The sequence below is a fragment of the Rousettus aegyptiacus genome, unplaced genomic scaffold, assembly GCF_014176215.1.
Source record: "Rousettus aegyptiacus isolate mRouAeg1 unplaced genomic scaffold, mRouAeg1.p scaffold_m13_p_8, whole genome shotgun sequence".
Classification (NCBI taxonomy): domain Eukaryota; kingdom Metazoa; phylum Chordata; class Mammalia; order Chiroptera; family Pteropodidae; genus Rousettus; species Rousettus aegyptiacus.
Genome location: NW_023416311.1, coordinates 19020856 through 19047090, shown reverse-complemented (window position 1 = coordinate 19047090; position 26235 = coordinate 19020856). Strand labels below are relative to the sequence as shown.

General features: G+C 52.3%; 3 protein-coding genes across 21 annotated transcripts; 2 read left to right on the top strand and 1 right to left on the bottom strand.

The window, feature by feature from the left end:
* The first annotated feature begins 127 nt into the window (after positions 1-127).
* On the top strand, positions 128-6215 carry PRSS53 (serine protease 53). Of its 12 annotated transcripts, XM_016132856.2 has the most exons (11): positions 128-1427; positions 2377-2397; positions 2504-2666; positions 2987-3252; positions 3377-3531; positions 3687-3906; positions 4607-4757; positions 4847-5091; positions 5172-5317; positions 5486-5702; positions 6004-6130. In XM_016132856.2, exons 1-11 carry the CDS (start codon positions 1355-1357, stop codon positions 6021-6023), a joined length of 1677 nt encoding a protein of 558 aa, XP_015988342.1. In that variant the 5' UTR covers positions 128-1354; the 3' UTR covers positions 6024-6130. The 12 variants fall into 12 exon arrangements, 9 of the variants coding, with proteins under 9 accessions (XP_015988342.1, XP_036082242.1, XP_036082241.1 ...); XM_036226349.1 differs by having other exon boundaries at positions 128-2666; positions 5274-5317; XM_036226348.1 differs by having other exon boundaries at positions 128-2666.
* Positions 6216-6336: 121 nt separating this feature from the next.
* ZNF646 (zinc finger protein 646) lies at positions 6337-15295 on the bottom strand. 5 transcript variants are annotated; one of them, XM_016132849.2, is made up of 3 exons: positions 15161-15295; positions 8132-13533; positions 6337-6885 (listed from the first exon to the last, which is right to left on the bottom strand). In XM_016132849.2, exons 2-3 carry the CDS (start codon positions 13449-13451, stop codon positions 6767-6769), a joined length of 5439 nt encoding a protein of 1812 aa, XP_015988335.2. In that variant the 5' UTR covers positions 13452-13533; positions 15161-15295; the 3' UTR covers positions 6337-6766. The 5 variants fall into 5 exon arrangements, 4 of the variants coding, with proteins under 4 accessions (XP_015988335.2, XP_015988334.2, XP_015988337.2 ...); XM_016132848.2 differs by lacking the exon at positions 15161-15295 and adding an exon at positions 14580-15116; XM_016132851.2 differs by lacking the exon at positions 15161-15295 and adding an exon at positions 14580-15116 and having other exon boundaries at positions 8141-13533.
* A 313-nt stretch (positions 15296-15608) lies between these two features.
* ZNF668 (zinc finger protein 668) lies at positions 15609-23632 on the top strand. 4 transcript variants are annotated; one of them, XM_036226345.1, is made up of 4 exons: positions 15661-15722; positions 18418-18506; positions 20960-21625; positions 22201-23632. In XM_036226345.1, exons 3-4 carry the CDS (start codon positions 20979-20981, stop codon positions 23411-23413), a joined length of 1860 nt encoding a protein of 619 aa, XP_036082238.1. In that variant the 5' UTR covers positions 15661-15722; positions 18418-18506; positions 20960-20978; the 3' UTR covers positions 23414-23632. The 4 variants fall into 4 exon arrangements, with proteins under 4 accessions (XP_015988338.2, XP_036082238.1, XP_036082239.1 ...); XM_016132852.2 differs by lacking the exon at positions 18418-18506 and having other exon boundaries at positions 15609-15722; XM_036226346.1 differs by lacking the exons at positions 15661-15722; positions 18418-18506 and adding an exon at positions 16011-16148.
* The last annotated feature ends 2603 nt before the right edge of the window (positions 23633-26235 follow it).

Genomic DNA, 26235 nt, shown 5'->3' with positions numbered 1-26235 from the left:
CCTGCCTACTGTTGGGCTTCCCCCATTCTTGCCTCCTGAGACTGGAAGAATATGAATCAGAGGGAGAGTAGAGGGCCTTCCTGGGAAGGGTGGTTAGTTCCTTCTCCAGCAGGTGGAGTCAGCAAGACCTGGGGCACCATCAGCCCCCACTCCCAGGTAGCAGGCTGGCATCTTATCCCTGCTGCCCATGAAAGCCAGGCCTCCTCTCCTGGGAGGGCCAAGCATGCATTTGCAAAGACAAGCTGCCTTTCTGATTCTGTGCATGCTTGCTGGGAAGTTCTTCTTATAGTCTAACCTTAACTCATCTGGCTTCCTTATCTACTACTGCAAGCCAGTCTTGGCGGCCCTGAAGGGCCAGGGACAAGTTGTAAGTGTTGTTGATTTGTGTTTCCTAATATTTACCAAGCACTTATTTGCATTCCAAGCACTGTTTAAGAACATGACATGTATTAACTCATTTAACTCTTATAGCAATTGTATGAGGTAGGTACTGTTATTATCCCTATCTTGATGAGGAAACAAGTACAGAGAGGCTAAGTAATTTGCCTAAGATCATACAGCCAGTGCCTGGAAAAGGGTTAGGGAACCCTCAGGACTTTAATCCACCAGGACCATTTGGTCCAGCATCTGTCTCTTAACCCTAGTCACAACTATCTCTGTTGGGGTTGGGGTTCAATCTGGGCTGGCCTGAGTTAAAAGTCAGGAAGTGAAAAAGGATGCACCCTGAGTGTTCTTCCCTCCTGATTGAGTCTTCCAACACCTGTGAGAAAGGTGAGCACTACTGTAACCCTGTCTGCCACAAAGGTGGCAGGCTCCGAGAGGTTAAGACTTGTCAGTCTCATAGCCAGCAAATAGCAGAAAGCCCTGGCACCTTAACACCCAGGCCTAAACACAGGGCATCTGAAGCAAGATGGAAGAAGGTATGTGAGACCCACTCGGACCTGGGCCTGGGAGAGAGAGCTGGAGAAGCCGAAATGAAAAGTGAGAACTGGAGGGCCTGCCCACTGTGCCCTGCACAGTTACTGGAGGCTAGCTTCTGTGCTGGGAGCAAGTTTACTCTATTGCCAGGCTCTGGTCTAAGCATATTTATATTCAACAATTCTGAGTCTTTCAGACAAGGCAGAGACAGGCTGTCCAAAGTCATACATAGGTAGTTTGGCCATGGCTGAGGCCTAGAGAGGGTTGGTGAATAGCCCAAGTTCACACAGCCATAGCCCCAGAGCTAAGAGCTGCTGGCTTCCTTCCAGCCCAGGAAAAGCAATGACACCTGACTCCTAGCTAACTGAGGGCGGAGAAGAGGTGGAGCCAGGGAGACTCAGAGAGCCTCTCTCAGAACCACAGCACAGGCAGCAGAATGGCCTGGAGCAGCATGAAGCCAAGTTGGGGACAAGGGCTGCTCATCTTGGGAACCGTGGTCCTCGTAGAGGGTGAGCCACCTGTGTTTGAGTGCATGGGAGTGTGGTATAGGGGGACTCAGTGGCCACCCTCTGCCCCAGCAGCCCCTGCAGCTTGGTGTGTGTGAGGGAGAATGCCTGTGGGGTGACAGTTTGCCTGTGGCGATGTAACAGGGTCCAGCTGTGTGTGGGGGGAAGTGTATGTGGCTGCCTATGTCAAAATGAGTGTGATTTTTTTGGACTGGATTACAGTCTATGTCTGCAGGAACTGTCACAGTGCCTGTGTATGTACCCTGTCCTCCTATCTGCCTCTCTATCCAGGATAACCTTAGGCAAATGCTGGGGACCTTTGGCCTCAGTCTCTCAGTCTTTACATATGTCCCATCTCCTGGCTCGGGATGTTCAATGGGTGTGTTTGTGTGTGCCTATGATGAGGAAGAGGCAGGGCAGGGGACCTTTGGTAGAGTCTGGTGGTTTCTAAAAAGGGGGAAGTCTGAGTCGTCAGAATGGGTGAGGCGAGTCTCAATCTCTTGGAGCTGTCTATCACCTGGACATGACACAGGTATCTAATCCTTCCTCTGAAACTGTCATGGTTGAGGGCACAATTAAGTTAATGTTCTCTATATACACAGGCCACCTCCCTGACTCAGTGGCGGGGGCAGGAATTGGGGGGTTCTGAACCCTGGAGGAAGGTTGGCCTGGTCCCAAGTTGTTGAACCCCAGGCCCTGCTCCTCAGGCCCAGGAGTGCTGAGCACAGCTGAGGGAGGAGAATTAATTACTGAGCATATGCTCTGAATAGGTTCCAATAAAAGCTTTTTCTTGACCTCATATAAATATTTTCATTCTGGGAGGGGCTGGTGAGGTAGTCGCAGAGTCATAGGCAAGGACCCGGGGCCAGTCTCACCTACCTGTCCCCTCCACCAAAGCTGGGCCAGGAAGGTAAGTCTCCCCCAAGTCTCACCTATGTCTCTCTCTTTCCAGGTCTTCAAGGAGCTCAGCGTGGTAAGCTTTGGGGACATGGGGCCTGGGCCTTACTTGGGTCTGGGTCAGACCTACGGTGAGGGCAGGATAGGGACCTGCTGTCAGCCTGACCCATCCCTCTTTACAGCCTGTGGGCAGCGTGGGCCTGGCCCCCCTGAACCTCAGGAGGGCAAAACGGAGCTTGGCGAGTGGCCATGGCAGGCCAGTGTGAGGAGGCAGGGGTTCCACATCTGCAGTGGATCCCTAGTGGCAGACACCTGGGTCCTCACTGCTGCCCACTGCTTTGAAAAGTAAGTTGTGGTTGGGTCAGACAGGGTTTCTGGCTTTGAGGGTAGGTGATGTGTCCCCAAACCCCACAAGACTAATCCTAGCCCCTAGAATAACAAAGTACCATTTACTGAGACTATGCCATATGTTAGGTATATATTATCAAGTTAATCTTAGCAACCTTTTATGATAGAAGCCTTACAAATGAGAAATTGAGGTTGTGAGAAGCAAAGACCTCACTTAAAGCCATGGGCTGATATTTTTCACCTGCCTTTGTGCTGCCTTCCATGGTGTCACTGACTCCTTTGCACTCCATTCTTGGGCCTTGTCCTTCTCCTTCCAGAGCAGCAATGACAGAACTGAACTCCTGGTCAGTTGTCCTGGGCTCTCTGCAGCGTAAGGGGCTGAGCCCAGGGGCTGAGGAAGTGGGAGTGACTGCTCTGCAGCTGCCCAGGGCTTATAACCATTACAGCCAGGGCTCAGACCTGGCCCTGCTACAGCTCGCTCACCCCACGGCCCACATGCCCCTCTGCTTGCCCCAGCCTGGCCATCGCTTCCCCTTTGGGACCTCTTGCTGGGCCACTGGTTGGGATCAGGACACCAATGATGGTAAGTGCTGTCCTAGACTGAATCCCAAAGGGGCATACGGCCTCAGCTGCCAACTGTCCCTGCTTCCAGGCTCCCTTGCTCCCCAGAGCCCAGACTCTGGCCCCAATTCCCTCTCTTTTGTCAGCTCCCAGGACTCTACGGAATCTGCGCCTGCGTCTAATCAGCCGCCCCACGTGCAACTGTCTCTACAATCGGCTGCACCAGCGGCTGCTGGCCAGCCCTGCCCGGCCCGGGATGCTGTGTGGGGGTGCCCAGCCTGGGGTGCAGGGGCCTTGTCAGGTCCGAGGGGGAGGAGAGAGGAAGGGAGCAGAAGGGGAGGGGGCCTGGCCTTGGGCTGGGTCCTCAAGCCACAGGGATGGGCAGAAGGGCTGCAGAGGATGTCTGTCCAGGGCTAGGGCTCAGGTATCTGTCCTTGACTCTTTTGCCTGCTCTAGGGAGATTCTGGGGGTCCCGTGCTGTGCCAAGAGCCTGATGGACACTGGGTTCAGACTGGGATCATCAGCTTCACATCAAGCTGTGCCCAGGAAGACACTCCTGTGCTACTGACTGACATGGCTGTTTACAGCTCCTGGCTGAAGGCTCGAGCTCAAGGGGCAGCCTTTCTGGCCCAGAACCCAGAGACCCTGGAGATCAGTGATGAGGACAGCTGTGTAGGTATGAGCAGGAGCTGTTCAGAGTGTGCTATAATATATGTGCTATATTCAAGCCTGAATGAGGACCACAGTTAAATAAATATCAGCTCAGACTAGAGAATTGATACAGGGTATCTACAAACTGCCACCTACTAACTAGGGGACCCTAAGATGGGAATAGCTGCATTTTGAGCTGAGGGGCATAGATGCTCCAGAACTTTATGGGTTTGGAGTTTAAGAAGGGGGGGTCTCTGAGATCTGGCTGCAAATTTCTAAGTAGGGACCCAGGGAGACTGGGCAGGGTTCCCATTCAGAATTCTGGCATTCAGTGACTAACATGCAAATTGCATGTAAAATAATTCCTGGTACTGAAGCTATGTCTTGATGGTAAGAGAAGTATAGGAGCCAGGGATTCTGGGGCCAGTCCAAGTCTGGAGGGGTGCAGTCAGGTGGGGTGGAAGAACGATGAACACACCACTCCCTTGAGGCTGGACTATCAGGGTTAAAAGCTAAGGCCATGGCTTTTGAATCCCATCTGCTACTTGCCTGTGATTATTAGCTAGAAAGTCACTTAACCTCTCTGGAACTTTGGTTACAAGGGTAACATTCAACTTAAAATTCTGTTGTGAGGATTCGATAGTCCACGAGAAGTGCTTAGCACAGGGCCTGGTACATAGTGAGCACTTAGCAATAAGGCAGATGGTGTAATCTATCTGTTTCAGCCTGTGGATCCTTGAGGAGAGAAGGTCCCCAGGCAGGAGCCCCCTCCCCATGGCCCTGGGATGCCAGGCTGAAGCACCAGGGGAAGCTGGCCTGTGGGGGAGCCTTGGTGTCAGAGGAGGTGGTTCTGACTGCTGCCCACTGCTTCATTGGGTGAGCCCTGTCTCCCTCGCCTTTGTGCACTTCCCTCCTGCCCCTGCTGGCAGCCCTGCTACCCAATGCTGTCAATGCTGTCTCTACAGGCGTCAGAACCCAGAGGAATGGAGCGTAGGGCTGGGGGCTGGACCAGAAGAGTGGGGCCTAAAGCAACTCATTCTGCATGGGGCTTACATTCACCCAGAAGGAGGCTATGATGTGGCTCTCCTGCTGCTGGCCCAGCCTGTGACATTGGGCCCTAGCTTGCGGCCCCTCTGTGTGCCCTACGCTGACCACCGCCTGCCTGCTGGGGAACGTGGCTGGGTCCTGGGACTGTCCCACCAAGGAGCAGGTATGTAGGAAAGGGTTACCGACAGCTGTCCATCAGCCTAGAGGCCACTGGGGCAGCCAGGTCTTCCCCCCTCTGAGCAGGCACCAGCTTCTCTCAGACAGTGCCTGTCACCATCCTGGGGCTCAGGGCCTGCAGCCAGCTGCATAGAACCCTTCAGAACGATGGCATCCCCCTTCTGCCAGGGATGGTGTGTACCAGTGTTGTGGGTGAGCTGCCCCGCTGTGAGGTAAGCTCCAGTGCCCCAAACCTTACCCCAGAGTTGCCTCTCACCTGAAACTCAGCCTTTTTGCTGGCTTCCAAATAAAGAGCCTCAGCCCATCCCCTAACCCCTTCTGCTCTTCATAGCTGCCCCTGGGGAAAAGGAAGTCACTCAGTGTCACCTGACCCCTGACAGGGCCTGTCTGGGGCACCACTAGTGCATGAAGTGAGGGGCACATGGTTCCTGGCTGGGTTACACAGCTTTGGAGATGCCTGTCAAGGCCCTGCACAGCCTGCAGTCTTTACAGCACTTCCCACCTATGAGAATTGGGTCAGCAGTTTGGACTGGCAGGTCTACTTCACCAAGGAGCCAGAGCCCGAGGCTGAGACTGGTAGCTGCCTGGCTAACATGAGTATGTAGTCCTGGGGCCTCCCTGCTGACACTTAGCTCCCCAGATCCTTTCTGTCTAGGGAAAGATCTGTTCCAAGCCACATCTAGCTGCCTTGGGCAGGGTGGAGCAGTGAACAAATCCATCTGGATTCAAATTCTGGCTCTCCATTATTGTGTGACTTGGCACAGAACTCTTAGCCTCTCTGAACTTTTTTTCTCATCCAGTATGGAGGCTAAGTAGTACCTCCTTTTTCTGTCTTCCAAGGAGGGAGGGAAGGTGTGAGGATGAAGCCAACCTGCCAACTCCTTCCTCTCCCTGACAGGCCAACCAGCCGGCTGTTGACAGATGGCTCTGAGATGCTGCAAACAAGTTACTGCCTCTGCCCTTCTCCATTCCCCCCACCCACACAGGATTCCAGGCACTGGGGCAGGCCCAACAGCCCAGTGGGCTGAGAAGGAGTCTGCTCAGATCGGCAGCTGCCCCTACTCTCTACCCTGCAGGACAGGCAGATGTCACTTGTGGATGCTCCCCACTCCCAGCTCTGCTTTCTGACTTAAATGACTCAGTGGTCCCTATATTTCCATCCCCTTAGATACAATCACACCAACCACATACATTGAAAAAAAATTTTTTTTGGGGGGGGTATCAATTTCCCTTTTTAAAACTTAAATAAATTGTTACAAAATAGATTTTAGAAAATAAGTTACAAATTGTAGCAAAAGGCCCCCCTTCCACAGGCAATGTTCCTACTGGTAGCTGTCTGAATTTGCCTCTCCCTAGTGCTGGAATCTGAGAGTTGGTGAGGGTGAACTGGCATTGTGGTAGAGCCTGGCACCATGTTTCTTGCAGGGCCAGTCACAGGGAAGAGCATGGTGACAAAGGCTGGAGAAGGAAGTCCTTCAAGGACAGGGACATGAGAAATACCTTACCCCTTCCTTGGGAAAGGCAGATCTGGGTCTTCTTCATAGGGGGGAAGGAGAAGAGTTGGGGATGCCCAAACTACTCCTGAGCAGAACATGGAAATCAAGCCTCTTCCCTGCAACCTGCACTACCACCCCATACTCTGATCTTTGGAGACTTGAAGTTCAGAGGGAGAAGCTGAGGTCTGCAGGCCACTGGGGTGAAGGGTCCAGGAGTGGAGTCGTGGGGGTAGGTGGAGGTGGCAACAAGTCCCCTCTGCCTGCCGCTGGGGCCTTTGGGCCTCCTGGGGAGAAAGAGAGGTCACTAAGGGGGGGTATGCTTCACAAAGCTTGTATCCCCCTCCCTAGCCCTGCCCATGGCTCGAGGCCCATATGAGAACCCCAGAATCCTAGGACCTCTAATTATTTTTCCAAACCTGGCTAACTGTCTCCTCACTAATTCCCTTGAGGTCACAAGAACTCTTTTATCCTGAAAGCTATCTTGTCAGCTCTGAGGGAATCTTGCCCAACATCCCCTCCTTCTCTGACAATTTCTGGTCAAGGGCCCACCATCTCAGGGCACCCATCCATAGTGGCCACTAAATGGAATGGGTCCTAAGAGATCTTTAGAGAATGTGGAGCACAGAAGCCCGGGGCTGACTGAGGGAACAGGCTATCCCACTCAGCAGCCTTGTCTTCCAGCTGGACTGGGTCAAGGTGACTCTAAGATTCTCTGATATAAGGAGATAGGGGCTAATGACTTGTTGCTACAATTGGGCTTGGCTTCAAAAAAAACAATTATGTATGACTCAGTTCTCCAGTTAAAAGTGTGCTGGCAGGAGGAGGTGTTCAAGTGGAAAGGGTGGTTTGGTTGGATCCTAAAAAGGAGATACCCAGTGAAGGAGGAAGAAAAGGGTTGAATAGAGTTGGAGAAGAAACAGGAGGCAACAGTGGTAGGAAAGGGCCAAAAGTCTAGTTTCTAAGAAATGCGGGGAGGAGCAGAGACCAGATGCAAGGAAAGAGGGCCAGGGAGCTGGGGGCCCACCAATGACCCAGTTTCTCTGGCCAAGTCAGCACCAAGGCCACAAAGTCCAGTCTGGAGGTGCCTCCCATGCCCCATTCCTCAATCCCTGGCTCCCTGCCTCCTCTAGGACTAAAGAGTAGAACCTAGATCATCTTTTTCTCTGGGAATCATTACTGGCTGGATCAGGAGAGTTTACAGCTTTGGTAGCTAGATAGTACTCACCCACTTCCCCTCCCAAAACAAAAATACTCATTGGCTGTCACAGCAGAACCCAGATAGCTGCCTCTTCCCCTGCCCACTCCCCATACCCCATCCCACTGTGCTATTTACTTACCTGACCCAGGGGCTCAGATCTAGGCCACTCAGAAGGCAGCATCCTCAGAGTTTTCTCATTCCATACCTAAGCCCCTGACCTCTTGGAATCCATGTGACCCTCTCCACTCACTCTTTGCTCCCTCACCACCTTCGGGCCAGATTTTGCCCCCCACTGTGCGCCCACCTCCTCTGGCACCCAAACCCATTCATACCCCCTGTACCAGAGCTGGCCACTGTCCATTCCTCCTGGTGCTGCTGCTGGTGCTGTAGGAAGCTGATGCGGCGGCGGAAGTGGCGGGGACAATGGGAGCAAGTGAAGGGCCCCTCCTGGGGCGCATGGACCCGCCCATGGCCCTCTAGCCGGGCAGCTGTCCGGAAGGCTTTGCCACAGACGCTGCAGCGATGGCGCCTAGGGTCTGTGTGGGTCCTGCCATGGTTCTTAAGGGAAAGTAGGTTGGGTAGAAGTTTGGGGCAGAGGGAGCAGGGGTAGAGTCCAGTGGTGTGGGCCTTCTGGTGGTTCAGTAGGCTACCAGCATGGCGGTAGGAACGCCCACACTGGGCACAGCAGAAGGGCCGCTCCTCATCTTCAGCCACTATGGACTTTACCCCCTGGCCTCCATCAGCTCTCCCAGCATTCTCTTCTGGGGACCTGGGGAGCTCCACTAGGGCCTTCTGGGCTTTTCCTTGACTAGGGAGATCCACCTCATCCTCCACAGTCCCAGCTTTGGGATCCATGGCCTCCTCTATTTGGGGTGCCACCTGACAAAGGCCCCTGGTAGTATGAGTTTGCAGGTGGCTGGCTAGTTCATGGTGGGACTGAAAGGCCTTGCCACAGTCAGGGCAGGCAAAGGTTTGGGCAGCTATGTGATTGTGGCTGTGTCTGTGGCTCTTAGTGGACACAGAATTCAAGAACTCCTTGGAGCAGAGCAAGCAATAGTGACAGTCTGTCTTATGGATGTTGTGGTTCAAAGGGCCTTCAGACTGGCAGTAGGTCTTGCCACAATGGCAGCAGGAAAAGGGGTGGCTCTCTGACTGGAGCTGAGAACTGCTGTCTCCATTGTCGCAGCTATCTACGTGACTCACACTAGGCTCACTGGGCTGGCTGTTGCCAAGGTGGCAAGGACTCTTGGGGACACTGTCCCCTGACTCATTTTCTGGCTTGTTCAGTACATGACCCCAAGGAACCCAATCTCCAGCATGATTTACTGGTCCCCTGTCTCCTCGCCACCCACCTGCTTGCCCCATGCCCCAGGATACTGGCTCTGTGGCTTCTGAACCTGATACCCTGACGGGGCTATGACTCTGCTCCTGTGGCCTCATGGCACCATACTCCAGCTGTGGTACTGACTCATTACCACCCAATCTGTCTTCTAGTCCCTGGTCATCAGTCGGGTTCCCCTTGCTGCCTTCTGTGCTACTGGGGCCTCCTTGACCACTTTTGGTTTCCTCCTCATGACCTCGCAGGTGCCGCTCCAGAGAGCCCCGGCCAGGGAAGCCCCGGCCACAGAGGGCGCAGCGCACAGCTGCCCGCCGGGATTGCTCTGCTCGCCGTCGTCTGCTCTCTGAGTGCAGCCTCTGGTGATCCCTCAAGGCCATGCGGTTGGAGTAGGTCTTGGGGCAGGTGGGACAGCTATACTGGCCTGTTTCATGGCTGCGCCGATGGTTCAGGAGGCTGCCGGCATGGCGGTAGGTCCGCCCACACTGCCCACACCGGAAGGGCCGATCTTCCCGAGTCAGTTTTCGGGTGCCCCAGCCCCGCTGGATGTGGACCCGCTGGTGGCTAGCCAACTGTTTCCGCAGTCGGAAGGCCTTCCCACAGTCACCACAGTGGAAACGCCGGGGATCTGCGTGGATACGCCGGTGGTTCTTGAGGGACATGAGGTTTGAGAAGCCTTTGGAGCAGGCCTGACAGCCAAAGTGGCCAGTCTGGTGGCTCTGCCGGTGATTAATGAGGCTGCCAGCATGCTTGTATGACCGGCCGCACACCTCACAGCTGAAGGGCCGCTCAGAGCTGGCCTCAGTCTGGCAGCCCTTCTCTGCAGTCTCTAACCTCAGCTCCATCTCCTCTCCTTTCACAGTGGTCTCCTCCCATGCCTCTTCTTTCACTCTTGCCACCTCCTCTGGAGGTTCCACTTTAAGTTCCTCCTGGAACTTCCTCACTTCTGCCTGCCCCAGTCCTTCCTCTGCCACATTCTGGGGCTCACTGCTGCCTCCTGCCTCTGGGATGGGCCCTACCTGGGGCTCAGAGCCTTTGCAGCGTGGGTGGTTTCGCAGATGGTTGCGGTAGGCAGCTAGGTTAGGGTAGCAGCGGGAGCAGACAGGGCAGATGTAGTCTCCAGTCTGATGGATCTTGCGATGGTTCACCAGGCTTCCCCCATGGCGATAGGTCTTGCCACATTGGTTACAACGGAAAGGACGTGGCTGGGCCTCGAGAGAACTTTCCTTACCATGCATGCAAAGGCTGTTTGCAATCGTTACACCTACTCCCTCCCCAGACTTTGTGTCTCCACCCTCTGCAGAAAGAGAGGTCATTGTGCCCTCGAAGCTATCTGAAACCATTTCTGTGGCATCATCTGATGCTTCCAAGTGGCTGAGAGCTTTGTTTGTGGTATTCCCAGAACTCTGACTTTGGTGGTGACGCTCCAAGCTCCCCAGGTCATCATAGGTCTGACCGCAGCAGCCACAGATGTGTCCATAACCAGTTCCCTCCAGCGCCTCCACCTCCCGCTGCAGCTGATTCAACAGCTCTGCTTCCGAGAGCTGCAGTGGGGTGCTGTGGGCTGAGGCTGCCACTGCTGCTCCTTCCTCTTCCCCCTCCTCCTCTGAGCCCTCAGTCATACCAGAGGAGTCATGAGCCTGGCGCCTATGGAGCCTGTAGCCAGCCCGCCCAGGAAAGATCATGCCACAGAGGCAGCAAAGGAAAGGCTGTGCTGGGGCTGCCTCCCCCGGCCCATGGTTCTGGAAATGACTGCGCAGGGCAGGCAGAGAGTCAAACTCCTTCGGGCAGAGGGAACACTGATAGATGCCTGGTGGATGACAGGGTCTATGGCTCAGCAGGCCGGTGGCATGGGGGAAAGAATGTCCACAGTCTGAACATGTGTGGGAGACCTCAGCCTGCCAGCTAGTAACAGCTTCAGCAGAGTGAAAAGAGGAGCTGGGTTGGCCAGTGGCTGGTTTCTGATCTTCATCTACCCTGGTGAGGCTATCACAGAAGTGAGTCCCATTGCTTTCCTCATCACCTGGGATGTCCAAGTTAAGGAAACGGGCCTCCTTTCTTTCCAGTCCTTCCTCAGGACCTTTGCTCTCTTTATTGCCCTGGACACAGGCCTTATCCTTCTCAAGCCCACATTTGTCCCTTTCGGCTTGAGTCTGCAGACAGTCCCTATCACTTTTTAGATTGCCTTCAGCTTCACTAGGACTTTCCCCTGAAGGGCTCTGGGGACAGTTCAGGCCCTCATTGTCTTCTGCCAACTCCTGGGCCCAGTTCCCGCCTGACAGGAATTTGGGTTCTCCCCCACCTCCAGCACTACCAGCCCGCTTCCGGTGTCGCCTGCTCCGCCGCCGACTGTGGCATCGCAAATGGTTCTTCATGGCAGCCATGGTGTGGAAATGCTTAGAGCAGGCACCACAGTTGAAGTCCCCCGTCTGGTGGGTTTGCCTGTGGTTGATAAGGCTGCCCGAGTGGCGATAGCTCTTTCCACAGTCTCGGCAGGCAAATGCCCGAGGTGGTGACACCCTAGCCTCTGTCCTGCTGTTTTCCCCTTCCTCATGGGTCTGGCAATGATGTTCAAGGCTCTCAGGGTCTTCGAAGAGCATCCCACATATGCTACATATCTGTGGCGCTGTCCTATCTGCTGCTGGGGTACCATCAGTGGCCTCTTCATGTTTGCACCCATTCCCCTGGTCTGTACATGGGGCTGCCTCTGTTCCAACCAAGTCAGGTGGGAGCTCCACCTTAAGGTGGCTGGAAGGACCTTTAGGCCCGGGGCCTGCGCTGCGGCACGCAGACTTGCAATGGACCCGCACGTGGTTGCGTAGGGCCATAAAGTTGGGGTACTTGCGGGGACAGAGTGAACACTGGTACTCTCCTATCTGATGGCTGTGGCGGTGGTTCACCAGGCTCCCCCGATGGCGGTATGCCCGACCACATTCACTGCATTTATATGGGCGATGGTCCAGGGTGGTTGTGGGGACCTCTTTTTCTTTGTGTGTGGTCTCACCCAGAGGCAAGGGAGCTGGTGGCACTGATGGCTGCCCATCCTCCCCAACTCCTTGCTGGGGTCTGTGATGAGCTCGCACGTGGTTTTTGAGAGCAGCTGCATTGAACAGCTGCTTGGAACAGATGGAGCAGGGGTAGACACCAGTCTGGTGGCTCTTGCGATGGTTGATGAGGCTCCCAGCATGGCGGTAAGTACGGCCACAGTCTCCACAGCGAAAAGGTCGGTACTCCTCCAGGCCACTGTCCTCCAGCTCCCCAGAGCCGTTCAGTGTACTAGAAAGCTGGTCCTGGCTGCTCTCATCTGTGTGCCCGTTGGAGGCTGGCATCCCTTTCTCTTCCCACAGCTGCTCCTGCCTTTCACTTTCATGGGACTGCTGGTGTTCTAGCAGCTCTCGGGGGAGCCGGAAGGCACGGGGGCAATGGGGACACAGGTAAGGCCGATACTGGGCATGGAGTCGGGAGTGGTTCTTAAGGGCCATAAGGTTAGAGAACTCTTTGAAGCAGATGGCACAAGGGTAGATGCCCAGTGTGTGACTCTGACGGTGGTTGGTGAGGCTCCCAGCATGCTTATAAGTCTTGCCACATTGACTACACTTGTACCGCCGTTCCTCCTCAGCAGGAGGGGACTGGGTGGGCTCCTGGCTGCCTGTGAAATTCACCACTGATTCAGCTAAATACTGTTCCAAATTGCTAAGGAGGCTGCTGGCTGGACTGGGGAGCGGTGTGGCTCTGGCAGAATTGGTGGTGGGCCCCCAGCTCTCTGCACCCTCCTCAGGATTTGGCTGGCTTTCCCAGCCTTCTCTTTGTCTAGTGGGTGGAACTTCCCAAGTGCCCAGAGTTGCCCCAGAATCAGGCCCAGATGCAGAGACAGATGTCTCTTCAGCACGTTTTTTCTGGTTTCCACAGCTTTCTCCATGGCCAAGCCTCTGGCCCCAGGAGTCAGTGGCCACAGTTTCCCCCTGAAGGTGTGGAGTGGCTTCCTTGGGGTAGGGAGGCCTGCGCCTGCGGCAGCCCTCAGGAACATGAGTCCTCATGTGGCTCTTGAGAGCCATAGGATTGGTGAAGGCCTTGCCACAGGTGGTACACGGGAAAAGGCCAGTCTCGTGGGTCCGACGGTGATTGACCAAACTCCCTGGGTGACGGTAGCCCCGGCCACACTGCTGACAGCGGTAGGGCCGAGGGATGCTGTCAGCCTCCTCACTGTCCTGGTTGGAGGATGGATGGAGCAATTCTCGGTGCCTTGACAGTTCCAGAAGGCTAGGAAAGTGGCGCTGACAGTCACAGCAACTGAGAAAGGTGGCTGTGTCCTCCATGGGGCAGTGTGGCAGAAACCTGGAGATTCAGGAAGAGCAGGCAGATGGCAGCAGCATCTTCCTCTGGTGGTGGGGAAAAGGCCTAGGAAGAGGGGGCAGTGGTTAGAAGGAAAGCTTGAATTAACCTTGCCTCTTGCCTCTGTAGACAGCAAGTTCACCAGAGGTCATAAAAAGGTTCCCCAAGCAGCAATGCCCAGGGACCTGTTTTCTACTGGATCTAATCTGGAAACACCTTCATTTCATGCCTCCCTACACACAAGCTCTCCTAATATGGGAGCTTCCCTAGGCCTACTCATCACTTGAAGTATAGATAAGGAAACTTAAGACTACAGAGATGTAACCTACCTCTGATCGCAAACTATTAACCTGTTCTTCAGACCAAATCTAAAGTCTTACCCTTTCCTCTCTAAAATTCTGAAACAATCTATTTCCTGAGACACCTTAAAAAGAAACCTGAACCTTTTCTAGGACATTCAATAAGAGATATCCAATCATCTCTCCTTCACTATTCAGATAAACAGAGTAGGCTACTGGAATTGAAAAAGCAACTTCTTTCTCAGTTCACGGATAAGGGACTGAGAAGTAAAGTTAGCGGCCTCCTTCAGAGAAAGGGCTGGCTTGTTCCCCCACATCCCCTATTCCTTTTAGGGTAACGAGATCTCCTTTCTAAAAGACTCTTGGCCACTTCCTTCACCTACTTCCCGTGAACCCAAACTAAATTCCGTCATGGAAATTCCATCCCATTTCCGGTTGTTCTTCACCCCCTTTTTCTTTCCCACGCCTCCTCACTATACCCTCACCACCCCACTTCTCATTTTTTCTTCTACCTCCTCTCATAATACTGATGATGACAGCAACACATGCTAATTGAGCATTACCCTGTGCTGGGCACATGCTAAATAAAGAATATTCATTGTGTCACTTAATCCTCACAACAAACTGTAATGCCTGTTGTCCCAGTTTAGACGCGAGCAAACCCACTGATTCAAGGCAATCTCCTTTCCAATGCCCTTGCCCTCTCCATAGCAAGCTACCGTGCTTTCTGACTCTTCATTCCCATAGGAACCCAAAACAACTCCCTATCTCCGACTAACCCCTCCACAACGAACCTGCTCCCTGAATTCTCACCTCACAAAACCTCTTCCCTTAAGAGTCCTCTCTCCTGAGCGATCACCGAGGTCCTCTCGTCTTACTCATCTCCTGGGCCAATTTGTTTATAGGACCCCCTACCTCGTACGGGTGGCCCCTCCTCGTTCCCGCCGTGGGTGCGTCCGTTGGGGACCACGAACGGGAGCGCGCTTGCGCACTACGACCCTTACTCTAACTGCAGCCGCGCGCCCCAAGGGGTGGCGGCGGGGGGCTCTCGCGCGCCCACATACGCACACTCCGCCAGGGCTCCTAGGAGGTGGGAGGGTAGAGAAAGAGACAAAGGAAAAGGGAAAGAAGGAAGGAGCTAGAGTAGAAAGGGCGCAGCTGGCAAAAGCCAAGAGTCTACCCCAAGCTCCGCGGACACTTCCTATTGTTACTAGGAAACAGGAAGTGTCCTGACCGGAAAAGCTTCCCCGCGAAACCTGCGCCGCAAGAACACTTTCTGACTCGCCTCCAAGCAGCATTCTATACAAACACACTTCCGGCGCAAGAGAGAAGTAGCTAAACTGCGACTCTAACCCCGCCCATGTAGGTCAAGCGCAGCGTCGTTTTGCACTAACCTTAGCCACACTTCCGGCAAGAGCAGAAAATCGTTCCGGTTCACATTGGCTGAGGTCAGAAGAGAGGAAAAAAAGGGTTCTGCAGCCGTAGCCTCAGTACTTTGGAAACATTTTTCGTGGGGCTCCTTGAAAACCTTCCCAAGACATATGGAGGGAGCTTCATGCATCCCTCGCTGTTAAGTGGGAAATGTTAACTATAAGAGCATGTCGGTACTACAAAGCTTGAGCATGGGCTTTCTGTCCTCCCACCTTCTAGTTCTTGGGGACCTGGCCCCAAACAAGCAACACCCATATATATATATAGTAAGCCTGTTCGGCGTCCCCGGTCTTTTGCGCCAACACAGACCCCTTACAAGACGTCTCTCCGCCACCTTCGGCCAGGGGTGCGTGGGTAAACTTTGCCTTCCTCCCTAGCAGAGGAAGCTCCCTTCCACTTCCGCCGGCGGACCCCGCCTTCCTCCGCCGCTGGGTCCTAACGCTTGCCCCTCCCTGGCAGTGTCCTGGGCTCTGTCGGTGAGAGGAGCTGCCGCTGACTCAACGGAGTGAGCCTAAGTCCATTCAGGTAGGAAACGCCGGCAGGAAGCCGCAGGGACCCCCAGGCGTCCCTAGTATGGACGCAATCCGAGCGAACCTCAGTTTCCCTGTGGGAGCCGAGAGTGGATGGGTTGGCCTGGAGCGAGCAGCGCAGGCGGGGCGGGAGAAGTGCGGTCCCGGGAGGACACAGGCAGGCTCTGGGCCCAGCGGGTCCTAGAACCCGCCGGCTGTTCCCGCGGGCGGGCTGCTGCGGGCGCCTGGGCTCTCCCCGCGCGGCTGCCTGCCTTGCGCAGGGCGGGCCCGGGGGTCCTAGAGCCCGCCATGTCGCGGGCTTTTGTCCCAGGTGTGGGACCCGCCTGGCAACGGCCCCGGCGCCTGCTGCCCCCTCCCCGGCCGAGGTCCTGGCTGCCCCTCCTGCGGTCCTAGAGAACGCCATTTGCAGGCCTTTGTCCAGGTCCATTCATTTGTTCATTCTGTCATTCTTCGTTCACTCCTTCTTGCCACGTTCTCCGCGGCCACATTTTCCAAGGGTTGTTCCGAGACGAGTCAGCCCCTGCCCTGTGAAGCTTCTCGCGGGAGCGCCGACACCTAGAAGGTTGCAGGGAGCCAGAAGCGCAGGGTTCTTACAGCTCTCTGCCTCTCCTCAGCCTGTCTCTTAGGCCCTAACGCTCTTTAAACTCCCACGTACCTCAGCGGTTGATTTCACTGATGAGAAAACTGAGGTTCAGTGCGCCATGGCGCCCTTACTTGTACTGCCTATTAAGTATTTCCGAAGGCATTGGGAGTGCGAATATTTGAAGGATGCAAGAGTTTTCCCATGAGAGAAGGCAGGCAACTGCTCTCGAGGCAGAGGGCACTGTATGTGGAGATGCATTTAGATGGAGAAGTTCAAGAATTGTGGCTGCAGCTTCAGTCTCTGTTGGGATGGGGTCACTGTCTCTGGAGCTGAGGCTGGTAAAGTAGGTTGGGATTAGATTGTTAACCAACCATTTTGGAGGCCTAGGAGATGATTAGCTCTCACCTCTACACACGTCACAGTTCCCCATCCTCCATCTCACCAAATCTCTCATAGGCTGTGAGGCCTATGGGTGACTGTTTGTCTAGACATGGGGAGACCTAGGTGCAGAGAGAATAGAAAGTGGCTTCTTTTTTTTCACCTTATCCCTGTTCGCAGAGTCCTAGCCTAAACTCTCTGGGAATTAAACCTCTACATCCCTGGCATTTTGAACTTGTCCAGGCAGCAAGTTTTCATTTTCCTCCTAAGTCAGTAGTAAAGCAAAGACAAGTCCCCCTCAGTAAAGCAATGAATCCAGTGGGGCAAATAGGGGTGATATTTGGACCTTGAGAATTTGGACAGGCAGAGAAATTCAGTTAATAAATAGTCATTGACAGACATTCTCACAAACGCCTGCTATGGCTACAGGCCTGGGTTTGAATTCCATCTCAGAGATTAATTCTTTCAGTTTGTTTTGGGGCACCAGGCACAGTTCTAGGTGTGGTAGATACAGAATAATAAAGGTTCCTGGCTTTTGCCAGCCTAGACTCTTGCAGAGAATTAACAACCAAGCCATAAAATGCGTAAGTGCTATCAAAGCAATAATTGGGACAGAAAGCAGAAGTTTGGGAGGAGGCAGACTACCTGTCTGTGACCATGCTCGTTACTTCATTTTTGTGTGCCTCAGTATCCCCATCTGTAATACGGGAGAAATAATACTGTTTAACTTAGTCTGTTCAGGCCACCATAACAAAAAACCACAGATGTGGGGCTTAAACAACAGAAATTTATTTCTTACAGTTCTGAAGGCATAGAAGTCCAAAATCAAGGTGTTGGCCAATTAAGGTCCTGGTGATGTCTCTTTTTCTGACTTGTAGAAGGCCATCTTCTCATTATGTCTTCACATGGCCTTTCCTCTGTGCATGCATAGATTCAGTCCAAAACAAACTTCCAGGTAGTTGGCAGGCTTAGCTTGAGTAATACACATAAAATTCTTAGAATGATCTCTGGCCCATGGTAAACTTGTAAGGAATGTTATCCATGTGGGCACCATAAAGAAAATTAAACGGGGAATAGAGAATGATCAGCAAGGGGACAGATAGTAAAAATGTGGTCAGAAAGCCCTTTTTGAGGTGACAGGGAGCCAAGTCCCAAGTGAAACCAAAGAGATAGCTACACAAAGATCCTTGGGAAACAGTGGTTCTAGCAAAGATAAATACTAGTGCACAGGCCCTGAAGTAGAAAGGAATTCAGCTGTTTGAGAAAAAGAAAAGGAGCCTGTGTGGGTGGAGCCTAATGAGCCAGGGAAGAGGAGTGAGAGGTGAGGTAGGCAAGAGTTAGATGGTTCAGGGACTTGCTGGCCATGAAATAAGATACTGGTCTTTGTCCTAGGAGCAGTGGAAAGTCTTATTATTTGCCTAATAAACCTTAAGTGAATTAAGACTGGTGAGAAAGAGCCCAACCCAGAGATCTGAAGACTTGGGTTTGTGTTTGGGCTCCTTGCTTAGCTATGAGTCCTTGTGCAAGTCTTTCTCTTTATGGGGGTATAATCTCTACATCTGAAAACGAGGTGTAGTAAAATCTCTCTTTCCTAGAAGCTCGTGATGACCTACTGATGTGTCTTTGGTTCTTACGTGTCGAACGTTCATTGGAATGACCCAAAGATTGTGTTCATAGTACAGATTTCTGAGTCCTGCTCCACATTTCATGGATGCTTATTTTCATGCAGGAGGTTCACAGACCTGACTTGGAGAAACATCACTCTAGGGAGTGGTGGATAGAAGAGTCCTCAGTGAACTGCGACTTGAAGAACTAATGGTGGGATTTTAGACAGTGGCCTAGACTACCTGGCCCTCTGCTCTTCATGGAGCTGGGTGCCTGCTGGAACCAACCTGGCACCCCCCTATCTTTCCACCTGGGGAGTGTTTTAGGAGGAGAAATTTACCCCTCCAACTCTCTGGTTTCTGGTTCACAGGAAAACTGAGGCACAGAGCTCAGAACCCATGGTGTCCAGCCCTCTGAGAGGGAAACAGAAACAAAGTGTTCTGGCTCTGATTTCAAGGCAGTTCTACAGGGGTAAGAGAAGACAAGGGCACGACCTGAGCTCAGGGTCTGCTCACTGTGAGACTGGCCCAGGCAGTAGACCAGTCTGGAAGGGCCCAGATAACTGAGCAAGGGCCCAACAACGTATCTCAGGAAGCTATAAGAGTATTAAATAAGAAGCACTGTTAGCGGTGTCTGGCTCAGAAAAGACTCAATAATTGAGAGCAGTAATCTTATCACATTCAATCCTCACTCAACTCTGTGAGGTAAGTTACTATTATTACCTCAGTTTTTCAGATGAGAAAACTGAGGTCCTACAGCATGAAGTAAATTGTATAACATCACAGCTAGGAAGGAAGGGAGGCAAGATTTAAAGCCAGGCAGTTTGGCTTCAGAGATGGTGTACTTAAGCACAATGCTATATTGTTTCTCTGGGCCTCAGTTCCCTTATCTGTGAAAAGGGAATAATAGTAGAACATTTCTCATGGTGTTGACATGAAATTTAAGTGAGTTAATACATGTGAAGAGCTTAGGATACTGCTTGTTATTTAACAAGTGCTCAGTAAATGTGATTTATTGTTTTTTATTAAGAAGAAATTTTATTTATTAGTCAAACTGTCTGGAAGAAAGGTAGTGAGTGCCCCATCCAGAGATAAAAGAAGGATCCCCTGGAAGCTGAAGGGGGAATTCAAACCTTGGGGAAGGTTGGGCCTTAAGCCCTTTAACTCACTTTCCAGCCCCAGGGTTTAGTGGGAAAGGTGAAAAACACAAGCTGAGGGTAGTACAGAGTTTGTGGGATTGGGGCCAAAAACCGAAGGGGAGATGCAGGAGATGCAAGAGCTTCCTGGAGGAAGTGGAGCTCAAAGGAAGGATTAGTAGGATTTGTCATAGCCAGGACGGACCTGGGAACTTGCATAGTGTGATGGAAGCCATGAAAAGTTCTTAAGCAGAGGACAGAGTACCACACGGTGTTTTAGGAAGAAGGCCCGGCTGTCTTTGCAAACTAGATTATGTGTGTAGGGGTAGAGGACTGAGGCTACCAGGCAGAAGGGTGCTGACTCTAAAGATGCAGCCTTTGCCATTTACTCCAGGGCCTTCCATGTCTTCCCTGGGTCGTAATTTAGAAGCCACCAACTCCTGAGGTGTACAGATGAGGAAGCAGGTTTAGAAAGGATCAAAGAACTCCTACCTCCCAGCCTAGCTTCTGGGCACACTTCTGGGCACCCCCACCCTGGCCACCCCCAGCAGCTGCTGCTGCTCAGCACTCCTTAAGTGGATCTGCTGTAATCCTCTTCCTTTCATCCCCCAGGGAGGATGAGCTGGTGTTAAGACTAATGCAGCTGTTAATCCTATTTCCTGATCCCCAGGAACAGCTGTGTGGAGGGTGTCTGGTCTCTGAACTAAGAATGAAGGGGCCTCAGCCAGAGTGGGTGTCCCAGGAGGCCAGGCCAGATAAATTGATTATGACTCAGGTTTCTAACTGTTAGCAATGGCTCAAGCTGCCTTGAGAGTAATTGAGCTTCCCATGACCAGACCTATGGGCGCAGGACCCCAACAGCGATTCCAGAGCAGGGGGCAGACCAGGATTCCTGTCTGGGGTGGAGTCCCTTACAGCTAGCTGTGCAAGGCCAGAATTCTGCGTGAACAGTTGCTGCCTCTGAAAGCTAATCACCTAGAGGAGAAAAACAAAATACATATGCCTGGGACCTATCACTTTCAGACAGATGGTGTCTATCACATTTAGCCCACTGGTTCTGCCCTTTTCTAGACCCACCTCTGTCTTTCATGGGCAGAGACCTTCAGGCCAGACCCGCATCTGGGTAATCTCTTAAGGAGTGCTGGGCAGCCTTGCAAAGGACCCTGCATCTTGGCACAGGCCGAGCTGAAGAAGGAAGGATGGAACCAGGGCCTTCTGGGAATCCCACAGGATTTGGAAAAACGCAGACTGGGGAAGGATGTGTAGGTAGACGTTTTAATGACTCCAGTCTTCTACCTTAGCCCCTATGAAGTCACCAGGCCCAACTCCTTTCATCATTGAACAGACCAGAGAGGAAACTTGAGCACAGAGTTTCAGAGCCAGTAATGTTTGGAAGGAAGGATTGGGAGGTCCTGGGTAGGAAACGCAGATGAGATAGGGTTCCCTGTCAGGTCTCAAGAGGGCTTTGGTGAGGGGAGAGGCCTTGGAGAATGGAAAAGGGATGTGGCTTCTAACTTTGCTTCTCTTGCAGAACTTTGCGCATCGAGGCCATGGAGGTGGAGTCTGCGGAGGCCGGGTCACCAGGCCCCGGTTTCAAGCGCTCGGGCCGCCGCTACAAGTGCCTGTCCTGTACCAAGACGTTTCCAAATGCGCCCAGGGCAGCACGACACGCTGCAACACATGGGCCTTTAGACTGCGCAGAGGAGGCAGGAGAGGTGAAGCTGAAGCCAGAGACAGAGCCCAAAGCCGAGGATGCCAGCGGGGACAAAGTGTCAGGTGCAGCGGCTAAACCCAGGCCCTATGCGTGCCTGCTCTGCCCCAAGGCTTACAAAACGGCACCCGAGCTGCGTAGTCACGGGCGCAGCCACACGGGTGAGAAGCCTTTCCCTTGCCCCGAGTGTGGCCGCCGCTTCATGCAACCCGTGTGCCTACGCGTGCACCTGGCCTCGCACGCTGGTGAGCTGCCTTTCCGCTGTGCGCACTGCCCCAAGGCCTATGGCGCGCTCTCCAAGCTCAAGATTCACCAGCGCGGTCATACGGGTGAGCGGCCCTACGCCTGCGCTGACTGCGGCAAGAGCTTTGCCGACCCCTCTGTGTTCCGCAAGCACCGGCGCACACACGCCGGCCTAAGGCCCTATGGTTGCGAGCGCTGTGGCAAGGCCTACGCAGAGCTCAAGGACCTGCGCAACCACGAGCGGTGAGGGCCCCTGAAGGGGTTGGGAAGAGCAAGCCAACAGGGTGGAGGTGGGACGGTAGAAGCTGCCTTGTGACCAATGGGACCTGGGGTAGGGTCTTAAGGAGCGTAATGAGCTGATGGGAAGGTGAGTTGGGTGGGGCTGTGGTGAGTGGTGAGCAGGAGGGAGAAGCTGGTGCCACTGCTTGGTGGGTGGGTGGCGCGTGGCAGGGCTGGGCAAGACTGCCTTGGGATGCAGCCGTGGAGGATGCCGGTGGGTCTGCTTAGCCTGGGTTCCTGGACAGCAGGAAAGAGGGCAGGGCTTGAAATTGGGCCACTCAGAGGGTCCCTGGTGGTGCCCAGGAGATGTGAGTTGGGCCTAGTATGTCTGGGTCTTTGGAATGCAGAGAGAGGTCTTCTCTGGAATCTAGACATCCAGCCTGAAGATTTCTTCCTCTGGGGTACAGCCCTGTGGCTCTTAGGGGAATTGGGCCAACACCTTCAGGATGTTAGAGGCCCCTAACTTACAGGGCATGTAGGCAGCAGGGGTCAGGTTATGAGCCTGCCATCTTCATGCTGGGTTTCCCACACTCCCACAGGTCCCACACGGGTGAGCGTCCCTTCCTCTGCTCAGAGTGCGGGAAGAGCTTTTCCCGCTCATCCTCGCTCACGTGCCACCAGCGCATCCATGCAGCACAGAAACCCTATCGCTGCCCATCCTGTGGCAAGGGCTTCACGCAGCTCAGCTCCTACCAGAGCCACGAACGTACTCACTCTGGCGAGAAGCCCTTCTTGTGTCCACGCTGCGGCCGCATGTTCTCCGACCCCTCGAGCTTCCGGCGACACCAGCGGGCGCATGAGGGCGTGAAGCCTTACCGGTGTGAGAAGTGTGGCAAGGACTTCCGGCAGCCGGCGGACCTGGCCATGCACCGGCGGGTGCACACAGGCGATCGGCCATTCAAGTGCCTGCAGTGCGACAAGACGTTCGTGGCGTCCTGGGACCTCAAGCGGCATGCTTTGGTGCACTCAGGCCAGCGGCCCTTCCGCTGTGAGGAGTGTGGGCGAGCCTTCGCCGAGAGAGCCAGTCTCACTAAGCACAGCCGGGTGCACTCGGGTGAGCGCCCCTTCCATTGTAACGCCTGCGGAAAGTCCTTTGTGGTGTCGTCAAGCCTGAGGAAACATGAACGGACCCATCGAAGTAGTGAGGCCGCCGGGGCTCCACCACAGCAGGAGCTGGTAGTGGGGCTGGCACTGCCTGTCAGTGTGGCAGGTGAGGGCTCAACGGCCCCAGCAGCAGGTTCAGGGCTAGGGGACCCTCCAGCAGGGTTGTTAGGGCTGCCCCCAGAATCAGGCAGTGTGATGGCCACCCAGTGGCAAGTGGTGGGCATGACAGTGGAGCATGTGGAATGCCAAGATGCTGGGGTTGGGGAGGCCCCTGGTCCCTTGAGAGGGGCAAGTGAGGTGGAGGGTGAGGAGATTGATGAGAAGCCACCGCAGTTTGCGTGCCGGGAGTGCAAGGAGACGTTCTCAACGCTGACGTTGCTGCGTCGCCACGAGCGCTCACACCCAGAGCTCCGGCCCTTTCCCTGCACCCAGTGCGGCAAAAGCTTCTCAGACCGCGCTGGGCTGCGCAAGCACAGCCGCACACACAGTTCTGTGCGTCCCTACTCCTGCGCCCATTGCCCCAAGGCATTCTTGAGTGCCAGTGACCTGCGCAAGCATGAACGCACCCACCCTGTGCCCATTGGGACCCCCGCGCCCCTTGAACCCCTTGTGGCTTTGCTAGGAATGCCTGAAGAGGGTCCCGTCTGAGGCCCATGCGCCTTCATCTGCATTCCCAGGAACTGAGCCCCCTTAGGGTGCCTCCTGAACCTCCCTTTGCATCAGCTTATTCTTTAGACCCAAGATCCCTGCTCCCTGAACAGCCTGCTCACCTTCCCAACAAAGATCTGGGGACAGTGGAGGCTGGTACCCACTGTTGAGAGACTTGGCTCTCCTTGAATAACACTCATTAAAGCATTCACTTTTACACTGGGTTGTCTTCTGTGTTCTGGTTGGGGGTAGGGGAGCAGAGTTTGGGCATCCGATACCATTCAGTGGAGACCCCTGGATTGACAGATTAGAAACCAGAAAGATCTATGGGTACATTGTTTCTCAAAGTATGTTTCAGAATGTCTTGTGACAAAGAGTTCCATGGTCAAATAAGTATAGGACATTCCCTGTGCCTTTCTTGGGGATTCTTGATCATCAAAAGTGCATTAAAGTCATTGACTGAAGTCCTACAATGAACAAATGCATATAGCTTTGTTTAGCCCATACTTGCTTGACCACAAAAACCTTTTATTGAGTAGTTCCACTTCTAAGATAATAAACTGAGGCCCAAAATTAGTGTATTTCCCATATACTGCAATACCAAATTAGAAAATATACTTGGGGGGGGGGAAGGGTCCCATTCACCATAACAAAACCCATTAACTACAGAGTAATAAACTTTACAAGAAACATGCAAAACCTATATGAAGAAAACGATCGTTCAATCCTGAAAGATTAAGACCTAACTAAATGGAGACATATACCATGCATCTGAATAGAAAGGCATTATTTAAAAATATTGATTCTCCCCAGCTTAAGCCTTAAATTCATTGCCATCGAAAAAGGATTTTTTAACAGAACTTAAAAGTCCAAAGTTCCTATACATTTTTTAAAAACAGTGGAGGTGATGTGCTTATATACCAGATAAACACCAAAGCACTGGCATAGAAAACAGTTTTTGTGTATTTTTTTGTTTGTTTTTGTTTTTTGGCAGAAGAATAAATTGGAGTCAGGGAGAGGGGTCAGAAACAGTCCTGACTATTTCTGGGGATTTAGTTTGATAAATGTGATTATTCAAATCAGTGGAGAAAAGATAGGCTGTTAACTAAATTTATAGTTATAGCCATACTCTGAAAGACTGCATATCTTTTAAAGTAATCTTTCAAAGACCAAAATGGAAAAACAAAAATGAGGCCCCATATTTAGTATAAATTGATACAGCCTCTTGGGAAGATGATTTAATCATATTTATGAAAAAGTTAAACCCTTTGACTCAGCAAGTACACCTCAAAGAATTTACACTTTTATTTCCATTTCTGTGGCAAAATTGAAGATAAAAAGTGTTCAGTACAACAAAATTTGTGATAGTGGAGCATCCTTAATATCCATTAGCAAAGGACTAAGACTAGCTACTAAAATATATTATGTAGCTATTTTTAAAAAATTAGGTTTATCAATCTATGTAGTTAAGTGATATCCAAAAAATATGTCAAGTGAAGAAGAAGTGAAAAGCAGTGTGGCCCATTTGGGCCAAATTACACATAAGTGCTCAAATTCCTATAGAATATTTCTAGAACACTCAAAAACTGATTCTGGACTATAAATTCCAGCCACTAGGGCCTTCCCCATTTATAAGCCAAAACAAAGCCAAAGGTCAGAGTGGACCAGATCCTCTTTTCCATGCTTTTATCATCCCTAGACTTCGAGGCCAGCAAGTTGGTAGCTTTAGGAAGTGACAAGTGTGTAGCCTATCTTCAGGCCCAGGTGCCAGTCATGAGGGACATTATAGCAGCTGGCCCTAGCCGAGGACTGGTACACCAGGTAGCACCAAGAACAGAATTAGTAGATACTTCCTTAAGGTCAGGGGCCTCACTCAGTGTTGTCATGCCCAGGCTTTGGGAAGAGCCCTCATTCCTGTTCTTCATAGAAGAGCAAAAGGGGTACATGGCAACAGCAGGGACCAGGGAGTCATGGCTGCAGGAAGAGGGCACTAGTTTGGTTACAGACACTCACTGCCCATCCCCATAACCAGAGGAGGACACTGACCCCAGGCCTCCTGCTTGTTCAAGGTGGGACTGAAGTCTGAAACAAGTCCAGGAAAGAAACAAAGACAAACGTGGGTTAGAAGCAGGGAGACTTTGGTTAGTACTGACTTGATGTATAATTTTGAGTAAAATGATTTATTTGGGGAGCTGAGGCATCTTTTTAAAATTTGTGCAAAGATACCATATACACATATCAACAGATATGCTTAGGTATTTATCTACCATGATGATTGAAGTAGAACCCGTGGATGTTTAGAAGGGACCCACAATTTCTGCTCCCTTTCTGGGCCCAGATAATCCACCAGTTCTTTGGTCCCCCTTATCTAACACTTTAGGCATTCTATATCCCAGTTCCTACTCCCTGGGGACTCAAACAGTCTGACTTAAAAAAAAAAATTCACAGCTTTATTAAGATGTAATTCAGATCCCATACAATTAACCTGTCTGAAGTGTACAATTCTGTGGTTTTTAGTATATTCACTGGGTTGTGCAACCATCACAATCTAGTTTTAGGATATTTTCATCCCCCTAAAAGAAACGCTATGCTCATTAGCTGTTACTGCTTATTGATAAGCCCCAACTCCTACAGCTCCTTTCCCTCAACGCTAGTCAATCACTAATTTTATATTGTCTCTATGGATTTGCCTATTGTGGACATTTCACGTAGGAATAATATAATACATAGTCTTTTGTGACTGGGTTCTTTATATTCTTACATAATGTTCTCAAGGTTCATTCATGTTGTAGATTGATCAGTACATCATTTTATTGTCAAAT

Excerpts from the sequence above, each read along its gene's own strand:
- ZNF646 (XM_016132849.2), bottom strand. The coding sequence starts at position 13,451 with ATGGAGGACACAGCCACCTTTCTCAGTTGCTGTGACTGTCAGCGCCAC. Across the intron at positions 6,886-8,131 it reads GGCCAGCTCTGGTACAGGGG|GAGGCCCAAAGGCCCCAGCG; the intron begins GTATGAATGGGT and ends CTTTCTCCCCAG.
- ZNF668 (XM_016132852.2), top strand. The coding sequence starts at position 20,979 with ATGGAGGTGGAGTCTGCGGAGGCCGGGTCACCAGGCCCCGGTTTCAAG. Across the intron at positions 21,626-22,200 it reads GACCTGCGCAACCACGAGCG|GTCCCACACGGGTGAGCGTC; the intron begins GTGAGGGCCCCT and ends ACACTCCCACAG.
- PRSS53 (XM_036226348.1), top strand. The coding sequence starts at position 2,359 with ATGTCTCTCTCTTTCCAGGTCTTCAAGGAGCTCAGCGTGGTAAGCTTT. Across the intron at positions 3,907-4,606 it reads TGATGAGGACAGCTGTGTAG|CCTGTGGATCCTTGAGGAGA; the intron begins GTATGAGCAGGA and ends TATCTGTTTCAG. Across the intron at positions 5,318-5,485 it reads GTGAGCTGCCCCGCTGTGAG|GGCCTGTCTGGGGCACCACT; the intron begins GTAAGCTCCAGT and ends GACCCCTGACAG.